This window comes from Heptranchias perlo, chromosome 17 (assembly GCF_035084215.1).
Source record: "Heptranchias perlo isolate sHepPer1 chromosome 17, sHepPer1.hap1, whole genome shotgun sequence".
Taxonomy (NCBI): domain Eukaryota; kingdom Metazoa; phylum Chordata; class Chondrichthyes; order Hexanchiformes; family Hexanchidae; genus Heptranchias; species Heptranchias perlo.
In genome coordinates this window covers 34,381,788-34,407,253 of record NC_090341.1, presented here as the reverse complement: position 1 = coordinate 34,407,253, position 25,466 = coordinate 34,381,788, and the positions used below count along the sequence as shown (strand labels likewise).

General features: G+C 42.6%; 1 protein-coding gene across 2 annotated transcripts in view; it reads left to right on the top strand.

Moving 5' to 3' along the window:
* The window catches only part of suclg2 (succinate-CoA ligase GDP-forming subunit beta), a 344,808-nt gene that overhangs the window by 70,190 nt on the left and 249,152 nt on the right, over positions 1 to 25,466 (top strand). Inside the window, exon 2 of one of the 2 annotated variants that reach the window (XM_067998876.1) lies at positions 10,746 to 10,982. The exons of the other annotated variant lie outside the window; for it this stretch is intronic. Within the exon in view, the coding sequence (XP_067854977.1) occupies positions 10,932 to 10,982 (51 nt within the window). The 5' untranslated portion in view covers positions 10,746 to 10,931. The remainder of the gene's footprint in view (positions 1 to 10,745; positions 10,983 to 25,466) is intronic. 2 annotated transcript variants of the gene reach the window in all.

Below are 25,466 nucleotides of genomic sequence, written 5' to 3'. Positions count from 1 at the left end.
CTGTCTTGACCCTTCATGATTTTGAATACCTCTATCAAATCTCCCCTCAACCTTCTCTGCAGCAAGGAGAACAACCCCAGCTTCTCCAGTCTATCTACATAATTAAAGTCCTTCATCCCTGGAATCATTCTAGTAAATCTTAGGTACCAATGATTTGGTACATTTATCAGCATTTTGGGGTCGACTGTAATTTTGCGTATAATTTTAAAAATGATTTTGAATTCATCACTCCAGGCTCACTCCCCACTTTATTTCCAAACACTGGCAATTCTGCACGTGCAGTGACAGGAATGCTCAAATAAAGCATGTAATGCATTCGCATCAAAGAACATCTTCCTTATCTCAAAAATGCAGCTGCAACCATTCTTGAGGAAAGTAAACATTCACATAAGCCAACAATTAAGCATGCCCCAGAAAGTTCCTTTGAGGAAAATGAAAGTTTTTAAAAGCTGTACTTTAGCAGCTTATTTGTTGTATATAACTTCTTTGGGGATAAATAATTTAAATACATAAAATCACCAGTAACTCTGACTCTCACAAACCAGCAACCCAATTCAATTTTTTTTTGCCTTCAGTTTTGCAGAAACAAGAATGGGAGAAATCAAGGCCTAATTGATAGTTTAGGGGTCAGGAAGAAACCAACCTGGTTCGGGCATTCCCCAGTCTATTCTTCAGGTGATCTAATTAGTTCTAACAGCCTTCAGTTCTGACTCCTCTCTAATTTGATTCTGACAGCCTTTAGTTCTGCCTTTCAAATGATCTTAGTGGTTGATTGTGACAATGTCCAATCCCAGTGAGAACAGCCGATTTTGCCTATGAAACACTGACAACACATTGGTTGAAAAACTGATTGTCAGCTTAAAGCACTAATATGTTTGTTTCTTCATTTCTTCTTCACAAGATTTTTCCCTTACCTTGACCGGCTTGCCTCTCCCATTACTAGGCTCCATTTCTCCCATCTATAGTTTCCTGTTGTTGTCATGCTTAATCTTTGAGGCAAGTGGCCAAAACAGCCTTGGTTACTGAATTGTTACAGTTTATGCTGCTGTGTGTTGGGCTAATGGAGCATGCAGTTTTGTAGAGCTCATTTGATCCTGACGATGTCAAGATTAGGCAAAACTGCCCGTTGTGTGGCTGTCTGGTTCAAAGGTCAGTCACAGCTGGCATTCAGACTTGTGATGCTGTTCTTGGGGGTTGAATTCAGCAATGGACCATACATTGTAGGATTGCTGACAGTGCATTTGAAGCAATCACATATTAAACTTTGAGTGTGTTAGCCAAACTTATGCGGAAACTTAAAATTGAATATATGATGATGATGATTCAATCCAGAATTTTCACCAGGAGAAAAAGGGAGATATAGTGGTTATGAATAGAGAGACCCTAGGACACTTGTTAGACTTAGCAGTGTCCAAGAGAGCAGCAGTGGCACTACAGGTAATCCAAGAAGATGATCTACCTATTTCTCTACTATTTAAAAAAAACCTATCTTTCTCAATGTAATTTGTAGTTATACATTCTAGATGAGCACTATCCAAGATTGAGTTTGACTGAAGTATATTTTTGTAAAGGGAATTACCTTGCATTAAAGACTGAAAAGAAGCTAAAGATTTTTGCAGTCTCAATTATTCCTTTTGATGTTTAGATTGCTGAAGACATCTTCATTTCTATCATTAGAAATAGTTCAAAATTCACTTTCAGGAATACTCTATATAAAGTGGGCCGTTAAATAATGAGGGATAGATTTTGTAAAGAGCCTTTTCAGTGATCAATGATTAGTTTCGATTTCTAAAATGTCCATTCTTTTAGCGACTAATTGAGCTTACTGTGACAGCATTTAGTGGTCATCACTGATGCAGAAGCTCTTCATTATTTTTATCTTAAAGCAATTTAATGAGGAACATAGGGCAGAGCGTTTTGAACAATAAGCAGGTTATCTATTACTATTTATTTTGTCAGTGCCAGTTAGCTTAATTATTTGGACTGAATTTTAGGGAGGTTTTTTTTATTCCAGAAAACTGCAATATAATTTTGAGGCTTGATGTTTGCTACTTTTCCCCCTCTTGTTCTAATGCTTGTAGATTGACCAGATGTATGGTGTAACAAACTGCCACTGAAGTATTCCAGGTACACTGGCAGTACTGGAGCACAAGTAAAACAAAATTCTACTTTGACAAATATTAATTGAGCTAAAATAATAAAGTTTAAGATTTCAACCCATTATACACAATGAGCGTAATCATTTTGCATTCTAGCTTTGAGTTTTGAATGAGGTAAAAATAGGGCATATATGTTGCAGCTGGATTTGATTTTTTAAAAAAAACCTCCAGTTTTGAAAACATACATATTTCCTGTCTGCCATTCCAGCTCCAATTATGTTTCTGTTTTTAGTATCCACGTCTCCTCCTCTGCTTGTAGCATTTTTGAGTTGACTGTTAGGAGGTGTGTGAGATTGTTTGCTATAACGAACGACGCCTTAATTAGACTTGCCTTGACTCATGATATTTTAGGCCGCAAGTTGCTGGAAGTGTGAGATGGAAACGGTGCTGCGCCCCCTACAGGGCATCTGGGATCTGAGTGAACAGGGCAAGCAGCCCTGTTCACTCAGAGAAATGAGACCAAAAGGGAAAAATACATTTAAAAAAAAATCTCCAACTGCAATTAAAACCTGAAGGAATGAAACTCCACACTTGCAATAGTTAATTTTCAGTGCCATAGAGGTTGACTGGCGGTAATTAATACTTATCACGTCATTAAAAGGGTACTTAGACTGAAATGAACAAGCCCTAATTTTCTGTGGCGAGTTTAGTTCGTATCTACCGCGCAAATACAGGAACTTCACGCGTTCAATGCTTTTGAATGGTGAGGCAGACAGCGAGATGTTGTTTTTGCAAAGCTAATGGCGGAGCGGCACAACTCGGACAGCAACTTTTGGATTTCTGTGTTTAACCGCGCATTTGCCCTCGCCTGAAGATGCTGTGTGATTGGCATTTAAATAACGGTGAGCACTATTAGCCTCACTGTTATTTTGACGGCAAATTCTGGGTTATTAATTTTTAAAAAAAATTTCAGTACCAGTAAATTTTTGTTTGTTACCATGTCTTAATAGAACAATCTCAGTTATTACAATAGGAACAAATTTCCTGATCCTCACTGAAGTTTACTCAAAGTTGAGATACGAATTCAAAAGGTCAATAAGCCTCATCTCATTGAAAATTAATTTCTTCCTCATTTGTGAAACTTTTGAATAGTTATATTTTCTAAATTGTTTCCTTAGTCCAATACTAATGTTGTTACAATCAAGTACCACCATTGTAGATTTTATTATTAGTACACATTTTTACATTGAAGAATAAGAACTGAATTGAAAATTGAGAGTAGGTGAGCTGTTGTGATTATATTGTAAACCGCAGCTGATGAGTGTAAAATTTCCCAGAGACAAAAATGGCATGGAGAGTGACAGAGTTCCGATTGTAACCATCGGTTTAGCAGATGCAAAAACCCCCTGTGGATGGGCTCTTTGTCAACAACTGCCTGGGGATCTACAGATCTTGGTTCATGTGAACAGAGTAAACTCTTCACTGTACTTCATGCAGAGTAATAAGACTGAGCAGGACCTGTGTTGGTTTTACCCAGCGGGTTCCTCTCCTACCTTTTAGAAATGTTATCTGTTGGGGCTGCATTTAGAAGCGTCTTGGTACACGTCATTTCCTTGCTGAACAATAAATTCTCTCTCCTTTGTCTTCAGTTTGAAGTATATAAGAGAGAATATTGATTAAAATTAACACGTTACATACTCTCCAGCTAGACTGATGGTTCAGCATTGTCTGATGCATTGATACTGTTTGAGGAAATGTATTAGACTAGAAATTACTGTTGATAATCTTAGTAGACAGCTGTTTAATGTGTTCGAATCACATTCCTCTGTCCTCTTGTTAAACACAATTGTAAACAATTTTACAACACCAAGTTATAGTCCAGCAATTTTATTTTAAATTCACAAGCTTTCGGAGGCTACCTCCTTCCTCAGGTGAACGATGTGGAAATGAAATCCTCGAAATGAAATCGCATTTATAATTCACAGAACAATGCTTGGTGATTACAGACAGTTTTTTCAACTGCCCGTTGCCAAGGCAATCAGTGTGCAGACAGACAGGTGTTACCTGCAAGGTCTCAGAATATACAAATCACCAAAAAAAACAACAAACAAAAAAAAACAGAGATAGAGAGGTAGAAACATAGAAAAGATAGCAACTGACCCGTTATATTAAAAACAGATAACATTTGTTCGCTGGTGGGGTAACGTGTAGCGTGACATGAACCCAAGATCCCGGTTGAGGCCGTCCTCATGGGTGCAGAACTTGGCTATCAATTTCTGCTCGACGAATGCTTGTTAAACACAAGCATTGACCAGTTTAATTTAAATGGGTTAACACCTCTGCTTAAATAGTACACAAAGGGACATCATGCAAGTGTGTCAACTATTCATTGCCAACAGTCATTTCTAGGCAATTATGTGATCTCAATCTCGTCCCAGTAATATCATTCTGCTGCTACAACATTGGTGGTGGTTTTACTTTAAAATAATTTTTAAGCAAACACGACATTATTTTCGTGTTAATAAAACAAGGAATCTTTACTGTAAAGAGTTGTAAAATTTCCTTTCGGGGACTATAGTGGATTTCCTGCTAGTTGTGCCTCCAAAAAAAATACATTTTCCATTTGTGGATGGTAGCACTAAACATACTACTATTTGGTAAGCAGAGTGCATGCTATTGTGACCAATTTCTTTGGTCATTGATAAAGATAAGGAAAATGCAGAAAGTAGCAGGGGTGACCTCATCCATATTGTTTTGGACAATGCACAACTGGAAATCTGGATTGTAACAACTCGCGCCAGACAAGTGCCAGGCAATGACCATCTCCAACAAGAGAGAGTCTAACCACCTCCCCTTGACATTCAACAGCATTACCATCGCCGAATCCCCTACCATCAACATCCTAGGGGTCACCATTGACCAGAAACATAACTGGACCAGCCACATAAATACTGTGGCTACAAGAGCAGGTCAGAGGCTGGGTGTTCTGTGGCGAGTGACTCACCTCCTGACTCCCCAAAGCCTTTCCACCATCTACAAGGCACAAGTCAGGAGTGTGATGGAATACTCTCCACTTGCCTGGATGAGTGAAGCTCCAACAACACTCAAGAAGCTCGACACCATCCAGGACAAAGCAGCCCGCTTGATTGGCACCCCATCCACCACCCTAAACATTCACTCCCTTCACCGCCGGCACACAGTGGCTGCAGTGTGTACCATCCGCAGGATGCGCTGCAGCAACTCGCCAAGGCTTCTTCGACAGCACCTCCCAAACCCGCGACCTCTACCACCTAGAAGGACAAGGGCAGCAGGCATTTGGGAACAACACCACCTGCACGTTCCCCTCCAAGTCACACACCATCCCGACTTGGAAATATATCGGTGTTCCTTCATCGTCACTGGGTCAAAATCCTGGAACTCCCTACCGAACAGCACTGTGGGAGAACCTTCACCAAACGGACTGCAGCAGTTCAAGAAGGCGGCTCACCACCACATTCTCGAGGGCAATTAGGGATGGGCAATAAATGCTGGCCTCGCCAGCAATGCCCACATCTCATGAACGAACAAAAAAAAAATTACAACTTGGAATCTGAGAGGACAGGGCATCATGGCTTCCTTAGCTGAGAGAGAACTTTTTCTGTTGTAGATAAAAGCGGTTTCTGTCTGCCTTTTTTTAGCTGGTGCTTGTACAAACTAAAAAAAATGGGAAATGATTAGGTGGCAAGTAATTCTGTCAGCTGTCTCCATTCCTTGAATTATCGCAACAGTTTCTTTCAGAGTTTGGGAGATCAGAAAATAGTGGTAGGCCACTTTTTCACAACTGGCAAGTAGAAAATTAAGTAGCTGTCAGCTGTAGTGCAGCTCCTGGCTATTGTCGATGGGAAATTGCACCCACTGGGTCCTGGATATGTTGTAAGGATGCATTACTGTATAAAGTTGTCATGGTACATGGTGGTCTTAAAACTTATTTCCTTGTCCCCCTAATCTATGGCAAGGAGCTTAAAAAAAAAATCGAAGGAGCACAGTTGTTACAAACTCTGTACTAATAATATTTGAGATAACTACCTGTTCTCAAGCATATAGCAGAATATTTTTAGTTAACCTGTTTGTTAACAAAGCAACTGCATCTATATAGGCCAGCTTTATTTGTAGAATAAGAGCTTTGTTGAGGTGGGTCGTCATATAGTTAAGCGAGTACACCACCACCCAGATAATAGTCCAGTTAACATTTCAAATTTGAAATAGGGCAGTGAAATGATTACAAACTGCAGGTGCAGAGGTATTGAAAATGGATGTCGCATTTGTCTGATGCAAGCATGTCTCCACTGAAATCATACTGTGCTGACTATACAGAAAGTTTGCTCCTTCCCTTTTGTGAAGCGAAAAATAATGACAGAGGTAAGAGGGAGGAAGAGAAAAGTAGCTGGAAGGGCCAAAATAACTAATAATCTAGTCAGTAAAATATGGTAATTATCCCTCCTTTAATTTATTTAAAGAGTTATTCTTCAACAATGGTTTGTGTTTCAAAATGAATTGATATGGGAACAAGCCAGTTTCTTTTGCTGCATTGACAGAATATTAGCATTGAAAATCTAATTATTTCTAAGATATGTACTGTACAAAGTGAAAACTAAATAGCGTATTGAGAAAGTAAGTTATAAGCCTGATTTAACCTTACATTGCATTTTTAAGAAAAAGTTGATTGGAACAAAATCCCTTCATGCCAAAAAGAAAAGTGGCCAGCTCAATGGCTTAGTGGGTATCTGCACTGCCTGGTGTGGCACTGTGCCTTTCTGAACAGGAAGATTCCATGTTTGAACCCAGATCTATGTTGCACTAGCTGATAGGAAGCAGTCAGTGTGCTACAGGTGACAAGAGCCCACTTGGACTGGGGAGAGAAATACATCAGCTAGCCTACACCACCACTGTTCCCACACCTAATCATTATCCAGTGACTTCTACTGAAATGTGCGCATAAGGACATTGTTGAGGACAGGGTTGGGCTCAGTTATGTTGCACCCCTGCCTCGTCAGTTGAATCTGTTCATACTCACTGTCTAGACCCACATGGAGAATGGGCACTTAGGTGAGGCACCACTGCAGGCACTTGTGGATTTGGTCCCCAACATGAGTCAACAGTTTCAGGAAAACCAGGGAGATTTTTTTTTAAATTTCCTAAAAAAAAAATCCCAGAATTAAAGAATGAATAGACCTGGTTTACATTTGCTTGAGGTAAAAGCACATTTTCCCTTTTTGATGCTTTATTCCCACATTGCAGCAGTAAGCACACTTCAAAAGTACTTCAGTGGCTGTAAAGCACTTTGGGACGTCCTGAGGTTGTGAAAGGCGCTGTATAAATACGAGTTCGTTCTTTTATGAAATACATACAGGAAATTATTTATGGATGCAGATAACCTCAGATGTTAAGATGTGTAAGGAATTTACAATGAAATGCCTTTTTCTGCTCTGTGTACTCCACAGCTAGAGTGCAGATGGAAGCGAGTTAGGGTTTTACTGGGGAAAAGGGCATCAAAGGTGGAGTAGAGGGAATAATTCTCAAACTTGCTGGTGACACAAAGATGTGTGTGAGAGTTAGGAATGTGGATGCAATAGAGCACAAGCTGGGGAAATGGGCCCATGTGTGTCCGCTGTCATTTAGTGTGGATTAATGCAAGATAATACATTTGGGTCTGGGTAATTCCAGGCATTATACCATGAAGCATTATGTGCACAAGGTTGCCGAGTGTTGGTTACCTGGGGGTGTTGGATACGTTCTTTACTGTTTAAGCAGATTCGAAAAGCTAGAGACAGTAATATGTCTGATAATTCACTTCATTTATTATTGACAAAACATTAATCTTAAACACCCATACAGAGCAGTGCACATTAGCCTTATGTCTAACACTTACGTGCATGGATTTAATGAGGAACCATGAAGATAGCTTCTCCAAACCTGTTCACGCCATCGGGTCTTGAAGTTAGCGAGAGGTATCTTTCTAACTAAGTAAAAACACTATCACTTTTTTATACAATTTTCTTTATATGTAAGGAGTCTTACAACACCAGGTTATAGTCCAACAGTTTTATTTGAAATCACAAGTTTTCGGAGGCTTCCTCCTTCATCAGGTGAGTGTAGGAATCCTACACTCATCCTACGCTCATCTGACGAAGGAGGAAGCCTCCGAAAGCTTGTGATTTCAAATAAAACTGTTGGACTATAACCTGGTGTTGTAAGGCTCCTTACATTTGTCCACCCCAGTCCATCACCGGCATCTCCACATCATACTTTCTTTATGGTCTGCTTCTTGCTGGATGCAACACTATCAGATGTTTTATGACCACCCAGTTGTTCAAACAGATGAGAGGCCCCATGCCTTTTCACACCATACTGTTGCTTCCTATCATTTGGTTTCCCCCCAGCCATAGCTTTATTGTAAACAACCTTTGATCCATGGTCTATAGCAAAATCTTGCCTTTTATGTTGCAGCAATCTCCTTCTCTTACACTACCCTCTACTGTGATGAAAAGCCTGTGTTTTAAAAAAACAGGTTCACAGTACAATGTCTTTGGTCCTGAAATTCATCCTTCTCCGATGTTATCAGCATCATTGAGGGGAAAAGACAGACTTTTCGAGAACAGAATTTAAACCAATTCTGTCTATATTACAGTTCTGTCTTTGTTAGAAATAAAAATAATGTAAAACCATATCAATATTCTTACATTCCCCACTTCGAGGCTTAAAAAATCCTCCTTTTTGTGGCCTTGCAAACTTATTTTCCTGTCAGAGCTAATATTTCTAATCGTATTCTCTCGTCTTAACTTGTTTCAGGATTTTTTAATAAAAAAAAGCAAACTATTACTGTGAGGATAATCAGCATGAATAGCTGTGCTACCAGCAGGAATGCAGAGGTGGGAGATGCTAAATACCACCTCCCACCATTCATGGTTACCCAAGGTGCCAATAGACTGTTCAATGTCATCATTCTGCTGCCTCATAACAATGATATTGTCCCTGAGAAGTGCTGGTCCATTGCAATATAGATTTAAAAGTCAAGAAAGGGGCAGAATTGGATGGCCTAAATTTACAACTGCTTTTAAGGCTTCTGTCTTGAGGGTAATGCTTACTTGAATTTCTGTAACATGGTGGGCTCTAACAGGCACCAATATTTTGTCCCTAAATTTAGTTTTGATTGGTGGAAGGTAAAATGTTGTTCGCCAAACCATACATATGCCATGGAAGCCTACAAGCAGATTGTAGGCTTCCTAGCATAATACACCAATCCGAATCTTCGCTCCTTACACCAAACCATTTTCCCATCTGATTTCCAGATTTTCATTTGTTTGCCTAATATAAAATTTGGCATCCAATTGTTTTCTATATCATTTAACCCCTTTTTGAATCTGAGTTAAGTAGAAACCCTTCATATAAATTGCTTTTGAGATCAGTTGTTCTTAATAGTCTTTGTTCTGATAACATCCCCTGTCTGCCTATTTATTTCTTTTATACAGTCCCTTTAATTACTTACATATTGTTTTATCAAGTTCCCACATTCTCTTTGTCTTTTCACCTGATTTTCTTCCCTGAGAAGTGCTTAGTAAAATCCTGTATCATTTCTCTTTGCACTGCATGTTAAATTCTGCATATATACATTCACATAAATTGGAAGGCAAAGATATAAAAGAAAAATTTAACAGAGAAGGAAAATCCCGAATCACAAATCACTATTAGTCCATTATTTGTTCCTTTTCCTTGTCTTGGACATTTTGTTGATTCATCCTGGTCTAATTTAGTTTTGTTATATGTGGGATCTTGCCTTGTTGCCTTTAATTGATCTATTTGCCTCATGTCAGCGCCAGAAATATGAAAAATTTAACGTTTTGGGTGCATCGTTTTGCCAGATGATTATCTGCCTGCCTTGCACCGCCAATTGTTATTAGTAAGAGAAGTACTCAGGTACTCTGATACCTCTTTCCTGACTGGTCACAACAAAATCCATTAGAGCAACAAGTGCCATCCTTTCAATCTAAAAGAAATAACATCATACAGCTTAGCATTTAATTAGAAATTAACCAAATTTATGAACTGAAAAGGGGAGGCCTTTCAAGGGTCAGTACCCTTAAAAGGTTTCAGTTGCAATCTGTGCAGCCACATCCACTCCCTCCTTACCACATGGATGAGATCTACCGAAAGGCATGCCTTCTGCATAATATAGAATAGTCTTTCCCAAGCGGGCTTCGGCAGTGGTTTCTTCTTGGAGAACTGCTGCTCCATCACCCTATCTCCTACTTCATACTCTTGAGGGGTAACATCCCTATCATAGTACAACTACATCTTTCTCTGGGTCTGACCACTAACAGCTGATACTTGCTTACGCACCTCCCTCACATGTTCCACTAAATAACTGACCCACTGTTCCGTGGCAATGGTTTGCTTTAACGTATGTACCATCGGGGCAGCATAGAATTGTTCTGGGAGACACATTTTGCATCCTGTGATAGCTACAAAAGGTATTATTTCAGTATTTTTAGACACAGTTCCTCTAATTGCCATCAAAATCAGGGACATTTTAAGATCCCAGTTTCCCCTGATCTCACTAACTACCTTCTTCAGCATAGTCTTAACCATTCTGTTTGTTCTTTCCACTAGGCCTGACGCCTGTGGGTGGTATGGAATGCGGAATTTCTGTTCTATCCCTAACATGGTGCACATTTCGTTCATGACTTGGACAACAAATGATGCTGCATTATCACTATCAATGACCCAACGGCATTCTGCTCCTGGAAAGGACTTGTTCCAAAAGAACTTTCGCGGTAGCGAGCGCCGCACACGCCAATGAGTGGGTATCGCTTGGACCCACTTGGTGAAGGAGTCTATGATAACGAGGTGTTTGTTGCCTCTAACAGTCTGTGGGAGTGTACCGGTATAGTCAATCTTTAGGCGCTTCAATGGTCCAAAGGATGCCTGACTCAAAAGAAATGCGCGTTTCTTACGGGGAACAAGGTTGTTTGATGCACAGACAAGGCAATTGTGGACGTGCACGGTGGTGTTGTCCCTGATACCTGGCCACCAGGGGATACGGAGGAGGTGACTGAGTGAGTTGTGAGCCTTGATGTCCTCCAGTGGGGACATTGTGTACGGCACAGAAAAACTGAAATCTAAGGGCTTCAGGCACATCCCAAACAGGTGGGAGGTCGTGGTCCGGGCGGGCCATCACAATGTCATGTTAAACAGTTAAAGGAATGTGTCGCACGGTGACTTGTTGGCCACTGTCAGGTTGATGTCGCCATTCCATGACCTGGAGGCCTGTAGCCCGCTGAGAGCGGAGGTTCAAAAATGCTCGAGTGGGCTCTAGTGGTGACAGCGGCGATAGGGGCATCCTGGGGAGTAGTAGCTTCCCAAGCATCTACCGTAAGTGCTGCTTGTTTCCCCGCTGCATCCACCCCATCATTCCAATGCTTAGTGGGGCCTGACTTGGAATGTGCTTTAACCTTCATAGAATCATAGAAAGTTATGGCCCAAAAGGAGGCCATTCGGCCTCGCGTGTCCATGCTGGCCAAAAAAGAACTATCCAGCATAATCCCATTTTCCAGCACTTGGTCCATAGCCCTGTAGGTTACGGCACTTCAACTGCACATCCAAATTACTTCTTAAATGTGGAGATGCCGGTGATGGACTGGGGTGGACAAATGTAAGGAATCTTACAACACCAGGTTATAGTCCAACAAATTTATTTTAAAATCACAAGCTTTCGGAGATTATCTCCTTCGTCAGATGATTGAATGAAAAGGTTCTCAAATCGCATATCTTATACGATGTTGGGACAGCATCACACCAATCAAAAGGTGTCGTTGTTATTCAAACAGGCCAGTCACGGAGAACAGAACGTCCCAGTACACTCGATATACATTGTGTCTTTTACACAGGCAAGCAGAAAGAAACTTAAAATGGCAGAGAGAGAGAGAGAATTTTAAAAAACATATAAATTTTTTCCCCCTTTTTGCTGGTGGGGTTACGTGTAGCGTGACATGAACCCAAGATCCCGGTTGAGGCCGTCCTCATGGGTGCGGAACTTGGCTATCAACTTCTGCTCGACGATTTTGCGTTGTCGTGTGTCTCGAAGGCCGCCTTGGAGAACGCTTACCCGAAGATCGGTGGCTGAATGTCCTTGACTGCTAAAGTGTTCCCCGACTGGGAGGGAACCCTCCTGTTTGGCGATTGTTGCGCGGTGTCCGTTCATCCGTTGTCGCAGCGTCTGCATGGTCTCGCCAATGTACCATGCTCCGGGGCATCCTTTCCTGCAACGTATGAGGTAAACAACGTTGGCCGAGTCACAGGAGTATGAACCATGTACCTGGTGGGTGGTGTCCTCTCGTGTGATGGTGGTATCCGTGTCGATGATCTGGCATGTCTTGCAGAGGTTGCCGTGGCAGGGTTGTGTGGTGTCGTGGACGCTGTTCTCATGAAAACTGGGTAACTTGCTGCGAACGATGGTCTGTTTGAGGTTGGGTGGCTGTTTAAAGGCGAGCAGTGGAGGCGTGGGGATGGCCTTAGCGAGGTGTTCGTCGTCATCGATGACATGTTGAAGGCTGCGGAGAACATGGTGTAGTTTCTCCGCTCCAGGGAAGTACTGGACGACGAAGGGTACTCTGTTCGTTGCGTCCCGTGTTTGTCTTCTGAGGAGGTCTATGCGATTCTTCGCTGTGGCCCGTCGGAACTGTCGATCGACAAGTCGAGCGTCATATCCCGTTCTTACGAGGGCGTCTTTCAGCGTCTGTAGGTGTCCATCGCGTTCCTCCTCGTCTGAGCAGATCCTGTGTATTCGTAGGGCCTGTCCATAGGGGATGGCCTCTTTGACGTGGTTGGGGTGGAAGCTGGAAAAGTGGAGCATCGTGAGGTTGTCCGTGGGCTTGCGGTAGAGTGAGGTGCTGAGGTGCCCGTCTTTGATGGAGATTTGTGTGTCCAAGAAAGAAACCGATTCTGAGGAGTAGTCCATGGTGAGTTTGATGGTGGGATGGAACTTGTTGATGTTATCGTGTAGTCTCTTCAGTGATTCTTCGCCGTGGGTCCATAGGAAGAAAATGTCGTCGATGTATCTGGTGTATAGTGTTGGTTGGAGGTCCTGTGCAGTGAAGAAGTCGTGCTCGAACTTGTGCATGAAAATGTTGGCGTATTGGGGTGCGAATTTGGTCCCCATGGCTGTTCCGTGTGTTTGGGTAAAGAACTGGTTATTGAAGGTGAAGACATTGTGATCCAGGATGAAGCGGATGAGTTGTAGGATGGCGTCTGGAGATTGGCTGTTGTTGGTGTTGAGTACTGAGGCTGTTGCAGCGATGCCGTCATCGTGGGGGATACTGGTGTATAGTGCCGAGACGTCCATCGTGGTGAGAAGTGTTCCTGGTTCAACTGGTCCGTGGGTGCTGAGTTTTTGTAGGAAGTCTGTAGTGTCGCGACAGAAGCTGGGGGTTCCCTGTACAATGGGTTTCAGGATGCCCTCGACGTATCCAGAGAGGTTCTCACACAGGGTTCCATTGCCTGATACGATAGGACGTCCGGGTGTGTTGGCTTTGTGTATCTTTGGGAGGCAGTAGAAGTCTCCCACGCGGGGAGTACGTGGGATGAGAGTGCGTAGGATGCTTTGAAGGTCTGGATCTCATCCCACGTACTCCCCGCGTGGGAGACTTCTACTGCCTCCCAAAGATACACAAAGCCAACACACCCGGACGTCCTATCGTATCAGGCAATGGAACCCTGTGTGAGAACCTCTCTGGATACGTCGAGGGCATCCTGAAACCCATTGTACAGGGAACCCCCAGCTTCTGTCGCGACACTACAGACTTCCTACAAAAACTCAGCACCCACGGACCAGTTGAACCAGGAACACTTCTCACCACGATGGACGTCTCGGCACTATACACCAGTATCCCCCACGATGACGGCATCGCTGCAACAGCCTCAGTACTCAACACCAACAACAGCCAATCTCCAGACGCCATCCTACAACTCATCCGCTTCATCCTGGATCACAATGTCTTCACCTTCAATAACCAGTTCTTTACCCAAACACACGGAACAGCCATGGGGACCAAATTCGCACCCCAATACGCCAACATTTTCATGCACAAGTTCGAGCACGACTTCTTCACTGCACAGGACCTCCAACCAACACTATACACCAGATACATCGACGACATTTTCTTCCTATGGACCCACGGCGAAGAATCACTGAAGAGACTACACGATAACATCAACAAGTTCCATCCCACCATCAAACTCACCATGGACTACTCCTCAGAATCGGTTTCTTTCTTGGACACACAAATCTCCATCAAAGACGGGCACCTCAGCACCTCACTCTACCGCAAGCCCACGGACAACCTCACGATGCTCCACTTTTCCAGCTTCCACCCCAACCACGTCAAAGAGGCCATCCCCTATGGACAGGCCCTACGAATACACAGGATCTGCTCAGACGAGGAGGAACGCGATGGACACCTACAGACGCTGAAAGACGCCCTCGTAAGAACGGGATATGACGCTCGACTTGTCGATCGACAGTTCCGACGGGCCACAGCGAAGAATCGCATAGACCTCCTCAGAAGACAAACACGGGACGCAACGAACAGAGTACCCTTCGTCGTCCAGTACTTCCCTGGAGCGGAGAAACTACACCATGTTCTCCGCAGCCTTCAACATGTCATCGATGACGACGAACACCTCGCTAAGGCCATCCCCACGCCTCCACTGCTCGCCTTTAAACAGCCACCCAACCTCAAACAGACCATCGTTCGCAGCAAGTTACCCAGTTTTCATGAGAACAGCGTCCACGACACCACACAACCCTGCCACGGCAACCTCTGCAAGACATGCCAGATCATCGACACGGATACCACCATCACACGAGAGGACACCACCCACCAGGTACATGGTTCATACTCCTGTGACTCGGCCAACGTTGTTTACCTCATACGTTGCAGGAAAGGATGCCCCGGAGCATGGTACATTGGCGAGACCATGCAGACGCTGCGACAACGGATGAACGGACACCGCGCAACAATCGCCAAACAGGAGGGTTCCCTCCCAGTCGGGGAACACTTTAGCAGTCAAGGACATTCAGCCACCGATCTTCGGGTAAGCGTTCTCCAAGGCGGCCTTCGAGACACACGACAACGCAAAATCGTCGAGCAGAAGTTGATAGCCAAGTTCCGCACCCATGAGGACGGCCTCAACCGGGATCTTGGGTTCATGTCACGCTACACGTAACCCCACCAGCAAAAAGGGGGAAAAAATTTATATGTTTTTTAAAATTCTCTCTCTCTCTCTGCCATTTTAAGTTTCTTTCTGCTTGCCTGTGTAAAAGACACAATGTATATCGAGTGTACTGGGACGTTCTGTTCTCCGTGACTGGCCTGTTTGAATAACAACGACACCTTTTGATTGGTGTGATGCTGTCCCAACATCGTATAAGATATGCGATTTGAGAACCTTTTCATTCAATCATCTGACGAAGGAGATAATCTCCGAAAGCTTGTGATTTTAAAATAAATTTGTTGGACTATAACCTGGTGTTGTAAGATTCCTTACACTTCTTAAATGAGTTGAGGATTTCTGCCTCTACCACCCTTTCAGGCAGTGAGTTCCAGACCCCCCACCACCCTCTGGGTGAAAACATTTATTCTCAACTCCCCTCTAATCCTTCTACCAATTACTTTAAATCTCTGCCCCCAGGTCAGTGACCCCCTCTGCTAAGGGAAATAGGTCCTCCCTATCCCCACTCTATCAAGGCCCCTCATAATTTTATACACCTCAATTAAATCTCCCCTCAGCCTCCTCTGTTCCAAAGGAAACAACCCCAGCCTATTTAATCTTTCCTCATAGCTAAAATTCTCCAGTCCTGGCAACATCCTCGTGAATCTCCTTTGTGCCCTCTCTAGTGCAATTACATCCTTCCTGTAATGTGGTGACCAGAACTGTACAAGTTGTGGCCTAACTAGTGTTTTATACAGTTCTAAGGAATCTTACAACACCAGGTTATAGATTCCTTACATTTGTCAACCCCAGTCCATCACCGGCATCTCCACATCATTACACAGTTACCTCCCTGCTCTTATATTCTATGCCTCGGCTAATAAAGGAAAGTATTCCGTATGCCTTTTTAACCACTTTATCTACCTGTCCTGCTACCTTCAGGGATCTGTGGACATGCACTCCATGGTCCCTCTGTTCCTCTACACCTCTCAGTATCCTCCCATTTATTGTGTATTCCCTTGCATTGTTTGCCCTCCTCAAATGCATTACCTCAAACTTCTCTGGATTGAATTCCATTTGACACTTTTCTGCCCACCTGACCAGTCCATTGATATCTTCCTGCAGTCTACAGCTTTCCTCCTCACTATCAACCACATGGCCAATTTTTGTACCATCTGCAAACTTCTTAATCATGCCCCTTACATTTAGCTCTAAATCATTAATATATATCATAAAAAGCAAGGGACCTAGTACTGAACCCTGTGGAACCCCACTGGAAACAGCCTTCCAGTCACACAAACACCTGTCGACCATTACCCTTTGCTTCCTGCCACTGAACCAATTTTGGATCCAACTTGCCACTTTCCCTTGGATCCCATGGGCTTTTACTTTTTTACCATGTGGGACCTTGTCAAAAGCCTTGCTAAAATCCATGTAGACTACCGTCGTTGACCTTCCTTGTTACCTCCTCAAAATACGATCAAGTTAGTCAGACACGACTTTCCCTTAACAAATCCATGCTGACTGTCCTTGATTAATCCGCGCCTTTCTAAATGACAATTTGTACCATACCTCAGAATTGTTTCCAATAATTTGCCCACCACCGAGGTAAGGCTGACTGGCCTGTAATTATTTGGTGTATTCCTTTCTCCCTTTTTAAACAACAGTACAACATTAGCAGTCCTCCAATCCTCCGGCACCATGTCTGTAGCCAGAGAAGATTTGAAAATGATGATCAGAGCCTCCGCTATTTCCTCCCTTGCTTCTCTTAACAGCCTGGGATACATTTCATCCGGGCCTAGCGATTTATCTACTTTCACAATGTAAATCTCGGGAGGGAAAGCACTGCACGATAGAGTAGATCTGTCGAAACATATCTGAGTATTTGATGGGTCTACCATCGGTGCTGCACCAATTGTTCATCTGCCAGTATGGGAGGTAGTCAGTCAAAGCGAGACAGAAAAAATTAGAATCGGAGCAGATAACAAAAGGGGAAGGAATGATTGAGGCTGAAAGCAAGACTTGCAGGACAGCAGCCACCTCTGCATACTGAGCGGAAGGAATATATATATGTGTAGAGGAATTTATATATTAATAGTGCAGACGTGCCCGTCTGCCAGATGGTAAACCAGTTTCAGGAGAGCCATTGACGTGATAACAGGAACAGTCAACATAAAAGGTGACATAATCTGCGTGATTGACCGTTTCAGTCAATTAAGAATCCCTGTGGCAACGAACTTGCTCTTAAGTACCAGATCGTCAGGGTCCGGAAGGGGGCAGATGTGCAGAGTCCCAGACGCGATTAGTCCCAGGGCTGCCGGACAAGGGGATTTAAGGCTACTGACTGTAACGTTCTCTTTAATGAGAGCCACGAGCCATCTATTAATCCGAACACCCGAGACATTACTGTCTTTAATGTAGCCCTTAGTGAGATCGTGAAGCGGGATGTGGGAGGTCCAAACTTCAACAGAGTAACTCCCAACTAAATACAGGAATTTAGAGAGGGCCCAATATAGAGCTAAGAGTTGTTTCTCACACTCAGTGTAGCGCAGTTCAACTCCCTGGCTGGCTGATGGTTTGACTTTACCATGGTGCTCTTGACCGAGCACCGCAGCCAAGCTTATAGCTGTGATGTCAGATTACAATACAAATGGTTTAGAATAGTCGGGGGCAGTTAAAAGGGAGCTCCTAGCAAGTCATTCCTTCAGAGAGACGACCACTTTGGTGTGTTGATCAGTGCATTCCCACTGGGTGTTTTTCACTAAAAGGCTGTACAACGGGGCAACTAACTCTTCATAGTCAGGAATAAAGTCCCTCCAGAAACCTGACATCCCGAGGAATGATGGAAGGGAGATTTCATCATTGGGAATCAGAAGGTTACAAATGACTGTCACTTTATCATGGTCAATGGACCGACTTCCAGCCCGGAGGATGACAGCAAGAAATTTACCCTCCTGCATTGCCAGTATTAACTTGGTGGGGTTAACTTTTAATCCACCTTGACCAAGGAGGTCAAAGCTTCAGCTAGAGCACCTAGATGTTGCCATGTGAATTAACGCATCATCTACATACTGGAAAATTTGGTCAATGCAGCCGAGGCCATCGAAGGCCTTCTGTATGTGTGCGTGAAAAATGGCAGAGCTATTATGAAAGCCCTGAGGAAGGACTGACCCGGTGTATTGTTGCCCCCCAAAAGTAAACACGAATTTATACTGAAAGTCTGGCTGCAACGGGAGGCTCCAGAAACCATTGGAGATGTCAATCACGGAATGCCATCGAGAGGAACTAACCAATTTAGCGAGCATTTCGGGATAGGACGCGACAATGGGTGCTGCCTCGGGAGTGTATTTATTTAAGGCCCGATAGTCGAAGATGACACGCCAGTTACCATTTGGGCTTCCGGACAGGCTATAAGGGTGAATTACAGATAGAGAGGTCAATTTTCTTAACCACTCCCCACTGCTCTAGGCTGGCAATAGCCTGTATCGGATTCTCGCGAGTGGCCCCCGGGTATGGAGATGGCCTTTGGGGTGGAGGATCCTCATCCACCACCTCAATGCATTTACTCATTCATCCACAGTCGTGTTTGTGTTGAGCAAACACCCCTAGCACCTGCTCGCAAACCTCTCGAGGATGTGGGTCCTTAACATAGTCTTGCTAATCTGTAGATTCGACTCCCTTAATGCTATAAACTGAATGCTCAAAAGTATGTGGTTGGTCCATTTCCCAGCCGACCATATACAATAGTTTGTATAATCAATTATTATCCCATTCCGACGCGTCCGGTCACTACCCAAAATCTCCTTTGCGAGGTCGGAGTGCACAAACTGCCGTTTGCCACGCCAATCTCCCACCTGAATCACAATGGGAACTGTAACGGGACACTAACGTGGTTTGCCAGTAACTCCCCATATGACAACGACATCGGGAGTTATCTGAACAATTAGATGTTAAACTTACTGATGACCCTGTATCTATTATCATCGCTCAGTCATCTCCCCCTATAGATGATGGCACAATGAGTCGTCCCCGCCTGTCTAACTTAAAACAGACCACCATGGTGGACTGATGGGAAGGGAGTAGCGCTTGTGAAGGTTTGTGGTATCAGACCATGGCCTGTGCCCTGACTGGAAAGGCGTCTATTTTTATCTATCAGTTCCCTTAATTGGTCCCTCAACTCAGGGTAGATGGTAGTGTCATGGCCTTTCTCTCCACCTCTGTACGGTTGCAGCTCATCCCCAGTGGAAGACTTGACATCTTGGGCCTTCGGTCTGACGCCATCCAACCAGATGGCACAAGCCTCGTCAATAGGACTCCGTGGCTGGACCCTTTGATAATTATCAAAATAGCGCTTGCTCTTTCAAGGAGGTCAACATGGGTTCCACACCTCTGCCAGACGACCTTAACCTAGCCCTTAATTTCAGGTCTCATACCCATCAACAAGAGGCTGGTATACTGGGGATCATCCATATCACCATGGTGGTAGACCACAGGTGGTCATTATATGAGTGGGGGTTCGCATTAGGTTTCTGAGTAACATAGTCAAGTACTACAATCTCCTCATTGGACCCTCTCGGAGCTTCACTTCCACAACTGGGGCCAAATAAATACTGTCAGTGCGCATAGCACTGGGCATCGCAGATAGTGGGTAGTATCCATACCCTTCTCGAAAAGCCACTTGACATCACTCATGTTGAGGTCATTAGTAAGTCTCAAACTATTAAGTCGGTGCAGCTAGTCAATCAGGTCGTCACTACCCTTAACGAGTGGAAAGGGGCCTAATTCTTTTATAAAACATAGTACTTCCTCAGGCTTGAGGGGACAGGTTATGTCTGGTAACATCGCAGTCATCTTCCTGAGCGCCCTGCCGATTGAGCGTGGAGGCAGTAACCGTAACAGGCTCAATGGTAATGCTGGGCAGCCTACCTCCGGCGAATGGAGGGGCTGAGGGATGTGAGTGCGACGGTACTGGTGGTTATAAAGAGGAGGTCGAGGGATTGTGATTGGGTTGTTGGTAATATGGAGGCGGCTTTTCTTTTAACAATACAGGCTTGGCATCTAAAACTGCGACCACGTGTTGCGAACCCCTCGGCCCTAGTTCCTGTAGGGTTTTTATCACTTATCTAAAGTTACTCTTCAAGTCATCCTTCTCTAATTCTATCTCACCCAGATTATTCTACAATTCCAGTACATTTCGTTCCAATACCTCACATCCTTGACTTCTCTCTATCAAAGACTTTGTGCAGTTAAAATTGTTTGCCCTAGTTAATGTAAGATGCTCAAACAATTGTCCCTTCTCCTCCTGTTCCTACTTGGAGACATCTTTTAACCTCTTACACTCTTCCTTTAAATCTTTATTTGTATCGGACAGGGTTCTAACCACAGTAAACAATCCTTATATTACGGCAGCTTTAGTCCTATCCTTCTTGGGTTTGCTCAAAAAAACCTTCTCGAGTATCTCCACTAGCTCGCTTTGAGGGTTTGTTTTACCCATACAATCTCCCAATTTTCAGGGGTCCACCACCAAGCTGTGCGAGATACTGGGCTACATACTCCTCTAATTTATTCATTGTTCAAATATCCGAGAGGAACAATTTTGTTGCTTCTACTACCGTATGGATCTTATCAATCCCGACCCTGATTTGTCGTTTAAGCAACTACTAGTCTTGGCTCCTATGGGGAAATATTGAGACCCTGGAAGAGGTCCAAAGGAGGACCATCAGAATGATGCCTAGCCTTAAAGGCTCTTAGATTGGCTTAAGGAATGGGGACTATTTTCATTGGAGAATCATGGACTTGAAAGTGATATGATTGAGGTTTTTCAGTAGATAAAGATTCTGTTTGGGTGGATAGGCTATTTGAGCTAGACTGAGATGAAAGAACTAGGGCGCATCAGTATAAAATGCGAAAACAAAGGTTAGATGCCAGGGAGTGTTTCTTTTCACAGCGAGTCATTGACCTCTGCGATAAATTGTCAAAAATGCATTAAGTATGGATTCACTGCAATCTTTCAAAACTGAGCTGGCCAAGTTTGTACGAATTGAGGACATCTTAAGTTGTAGAAGGTAGGAGAGAGGCAGCTGTAATTAGTGATATCAGTTACTGCCATCTCCTGGAGCTTGCTTGATTGCTTATGGGGGTCAGAGAGGAATTTTCCAGAGTTCTTTTCTTATATTAGTCTCCCCTGTTTTTTTTTGTCTCTTGCAGGACTGGGGCAATGTAGGGACGGGTGGGTTGATGATGCACGTAGGCTGCACTACGTCTGGATGGGCTAGACCTGGTGGCTCAGTTGGTTCTTTTTCATGTGTTTATATCCCCTCAAGAACCAGGGTTGAAAACATAACTTGTGTAGTAAATCTGTTAATTTTTGAGATATGGCTTGATAGAATAACTGCATTTTGTGGAGCATGAGGAAGTATAATTGAAAATATAGGGTGCGATATTTCAGGAATAAAAGTTGAATACAAGAAGCCTCTCCTGTGGTTATTGATAATTCATCTGCTGCATGTATAGGGTGGTTACATAATGTTAAAGATCATTGATTTAAATTCCCAGATGACTAAACTAGATGTTAGACTGCAGGTTGTCCATAGTAAATTTAATTTCTAAATCTGACTTTTCCACATACCATAAATGTGACCAGTTGAGCATCTGGTCAAATTGAGCTTTTTTTATGCTGTATTATGCTGAAATGTGAAACCACTCTGCACACAGTAGCCATTAAATGTGTACTAATGTTAAAAATATTTAAAAATTGTTTTTTAAAAGTTATATTTTTGTATGGTATGTTGTTGGCTTCCTGATTGTCTATCTGTTGCAACTCTCAAGATCCAGTGTTATTCAATTTAACATTCCCTATTACCTACCAGCTCATGTGGTCTGTTTCTCTCTCATGAAAAGAACAAAACCTGCTTTTAAAGATTGATCTCTTTTTAAATTGATTATTATTTTCTTCCCTGCCCTTATCATAACTTCATAATCCTTAGTCTTTGAGTCAGCCCCAGTGCAGTCATGTATGCCACAGCGGCCATTGTGATGTTACAGCAGTGCCTTTTGCCCCTGCTGCTGTACATTTCAGATAATTGAGGTTTAAATATTTTAACCAGGTTCTAAATGACTGAATGCAAACAAATCAATACCAGAATTGTGTCATGAGTCACGTACACAACAGTAAGGTTTAAAAAAATGTAATGTGTAAGTTTTGTAATCAATTTGCAGACAGTAAAACACAGATGAACAAGGATGCTTAATACTGAATCCTTCTAGGTGTCACTCAAAATAATGGTGTTAGACCAAAAGGTTCTATCAAGAGGTGTGTTTCTGAATACATTTGTGAGGGAGTGCTGAATTATACATTGCAAGGAAAGGAGACGGAGCAATTGCCATCCAGAAAGGGTTCATTATCTCTTCGGTTAGTGGTGTCCTAAAATGTTTCCCCACAATAAACAGAAGCTACCACAATATCTGATACAAAATTTAGTTTTCAGTGACCTGTAAATCATCTAAAGGTAATCGCCTAGATAGGGCTGTGATTTTTCTATTCAGTGCATAAAGACCAGCCCTTTCTGTGCATTGTAGGAAACAGGACTGTTACTGTACATGTTCCAATTAGCAAAAATGACTTTTATTGACTTATTGAATGGTAGACTTGTACTCTAATAGATCCCTGAGTGATTTCAGACTTTAAAAATTGCAGCAACATCAGAAGCAACATCAGTATCCCATTGTGTTGCGAACGGTAAGGTTTTTTTTAATGCATGTTACAAGACATTTGTTTTTATGCATTAGATCATTTCTAAATTGTTTTGAACGAACCAGTTGCAGATTCAGGGTTTGCATGTGTATATGTTTGAAGAATTTGCTTGAAAATGTGGAACAGTTTAAGTTACAATAGCTGGTTCTGTTTCTCTGTAGGCTAACACAAATAATAGATAGGATAGTGGCTGTATCATACCAGTCAGTAACATATGCCTGGGAATGGTCAGGGTGAGAATGCTCAGCTGCAGTCTGCTAAGCCCACACAGTCAATGGGGTAAAAATGAATAGTACTTCTGCTAATTTAATTTATTTGCAGAAAGCTCATTTTAATTTGGAGAGCTCTGGTAGAACATTAGCGAGAGTAACGCAGCTCCTTTTAAGTTATGAATGAGCTCAAACTATCATTTGTAAAGGTGAGCTTTAAGTCATGAAGACTAAGCTAAGAATTGTTATTGAGATTAGTAAGGTTCTCGGGTGAGATTTAGAATACTGTGAAAATGAGATAACTTGAGTATTAATTAAGTTGAATGTACTTCTTGTTCTTTTTACTTGTTCTGCTGCAGTCTTTACACAGTATTATGTAAGCGATTAGTGGGACAGCTTTGTTGAGAAGAATACATTACATGCTGTTGAAAATAATGCAGTATCAAGTGATCTTTTATTACCTATATGTTTACATGATAGATGCAGTAATTGAGATTATCTTTTGTTTTCCATTAATTATGCAGTTTATCTTTTGGTTTTCAACTGTGTAGTTAGGCACTGGGGATCGTTTTGCACTATAAGGGCCTGAATAGAAGTATTGACACATTTAAGTTGTGCCAGTTTCTAACAGTGGTTGAAAGTTGTGTAAAAACTGCTGACTCTGCTTAGGCAAAAGCTGTTTAACTAAATCAGTTTCTCCCACTGAGGAATTTTTTTTAACTCTCCAATGATAAGCCAATGATGTCACTCTCCTTAGGTGGACAAAACACATAAGGCCACCTCCTTGTGGCCCAGGTAAGGTTTCAAATGTTGGTGTGGTAAATCCAGTGCTGATACTGCCAAGATGGCACCTCAGCCAATTCTATTCACGTTATTACATTTGTTCAACACAATATAAAGGATCTTCCCAGTGAGCCTGTAAATTCTGTTTTCTCACTGGTAGAAGAGTAGAACTAGCAATCTCTGGCCTATCTGGTATTCTTCATCCTTGCATTATTTATCAGAATTTCTACAACAACAACTTGCATTTATATATTGTCTTTAACGTAGTAAAACATCCCGAGACGCTTCATAGGAGCATAAGCAGACAAAAATTGACACCAAGCCTAAGAAGGAGACATCAGGTCAGGTGACCAAAAGCTTGGTCAAAGAGGTTTTAAGGAGCATCTTAAATGAGGAGAGGAATGTGGAGAGGTTTAAGGAGGGAATTCACCAACCCATTTATCTGAGGATGCTGTGAAAGGTTGGCGATCTGTAAGTCCCTACAGATTACATTGCTGAAAGGTTATATTTTGGTTCATAAGAGATAAAGGCATGCCTATGGAAGGGGACGTGATTTTGGTACGAGAAAAAGTACAGTATCTAGAACAAGCTGGAATCAAATGGTATATGTTGTTGTGGAGTTGGTCAATATGTCTGCTTCCACCATTGCATCACAAACTGGGACCAGTTTCAGACAGTATTTCTTCTGGAAACCCGACCTATGAAAACTTTATTATGGAGGCACTGGGCCTTTGGCTCACGCACGCACTACCGTATCCAGATTATGAGCAAGTCATTACTTGATAAATCATCCTTCATAAGAACTTCCTCAGTTGGAATGTAAAAATCTTTCATTTTGAAAAACAAAGTCTTGCTTTCTGATATAGCAAATTCAGATGGTCCTGACATCTGATTAAACATTTTGCTATTGTATTATATAGTGCCATATCCCTCAAAAAGGGAATTCAAGATGCATTCTTGTCTGAATCCATTGCCATAATTTGGGGAGAACTCTTGAACTGTTTGAAATTGCAGCTTTTAACCTCTAAGTTTTCTGCAAATCTCCATTTCAAAAGATTTATGACTAAATGGCAATGGAGGAACCGTTGACAATAATGCATTTTTTATGAGTGTTTTATACCTACAGATTAAGACATTCAAATGACCTTTGATATCAAAGAACCCAGCTGCTAATTCAGCCATGGGAATGAAGCCATCTACTGCTATGATCAAAAGACACTGTATGGACTTCAGATAAAGTAAAACCATAATTCAAGATATTTGTGAAAATAAGTGCATTCAAGACACTGAACTAATCTAAAGACTAATATTCTGTTTTAAAAGGGGTGTAACATTGTCTACACAACCTGGTTATCCAACATTTGGAAACTAGGTGTC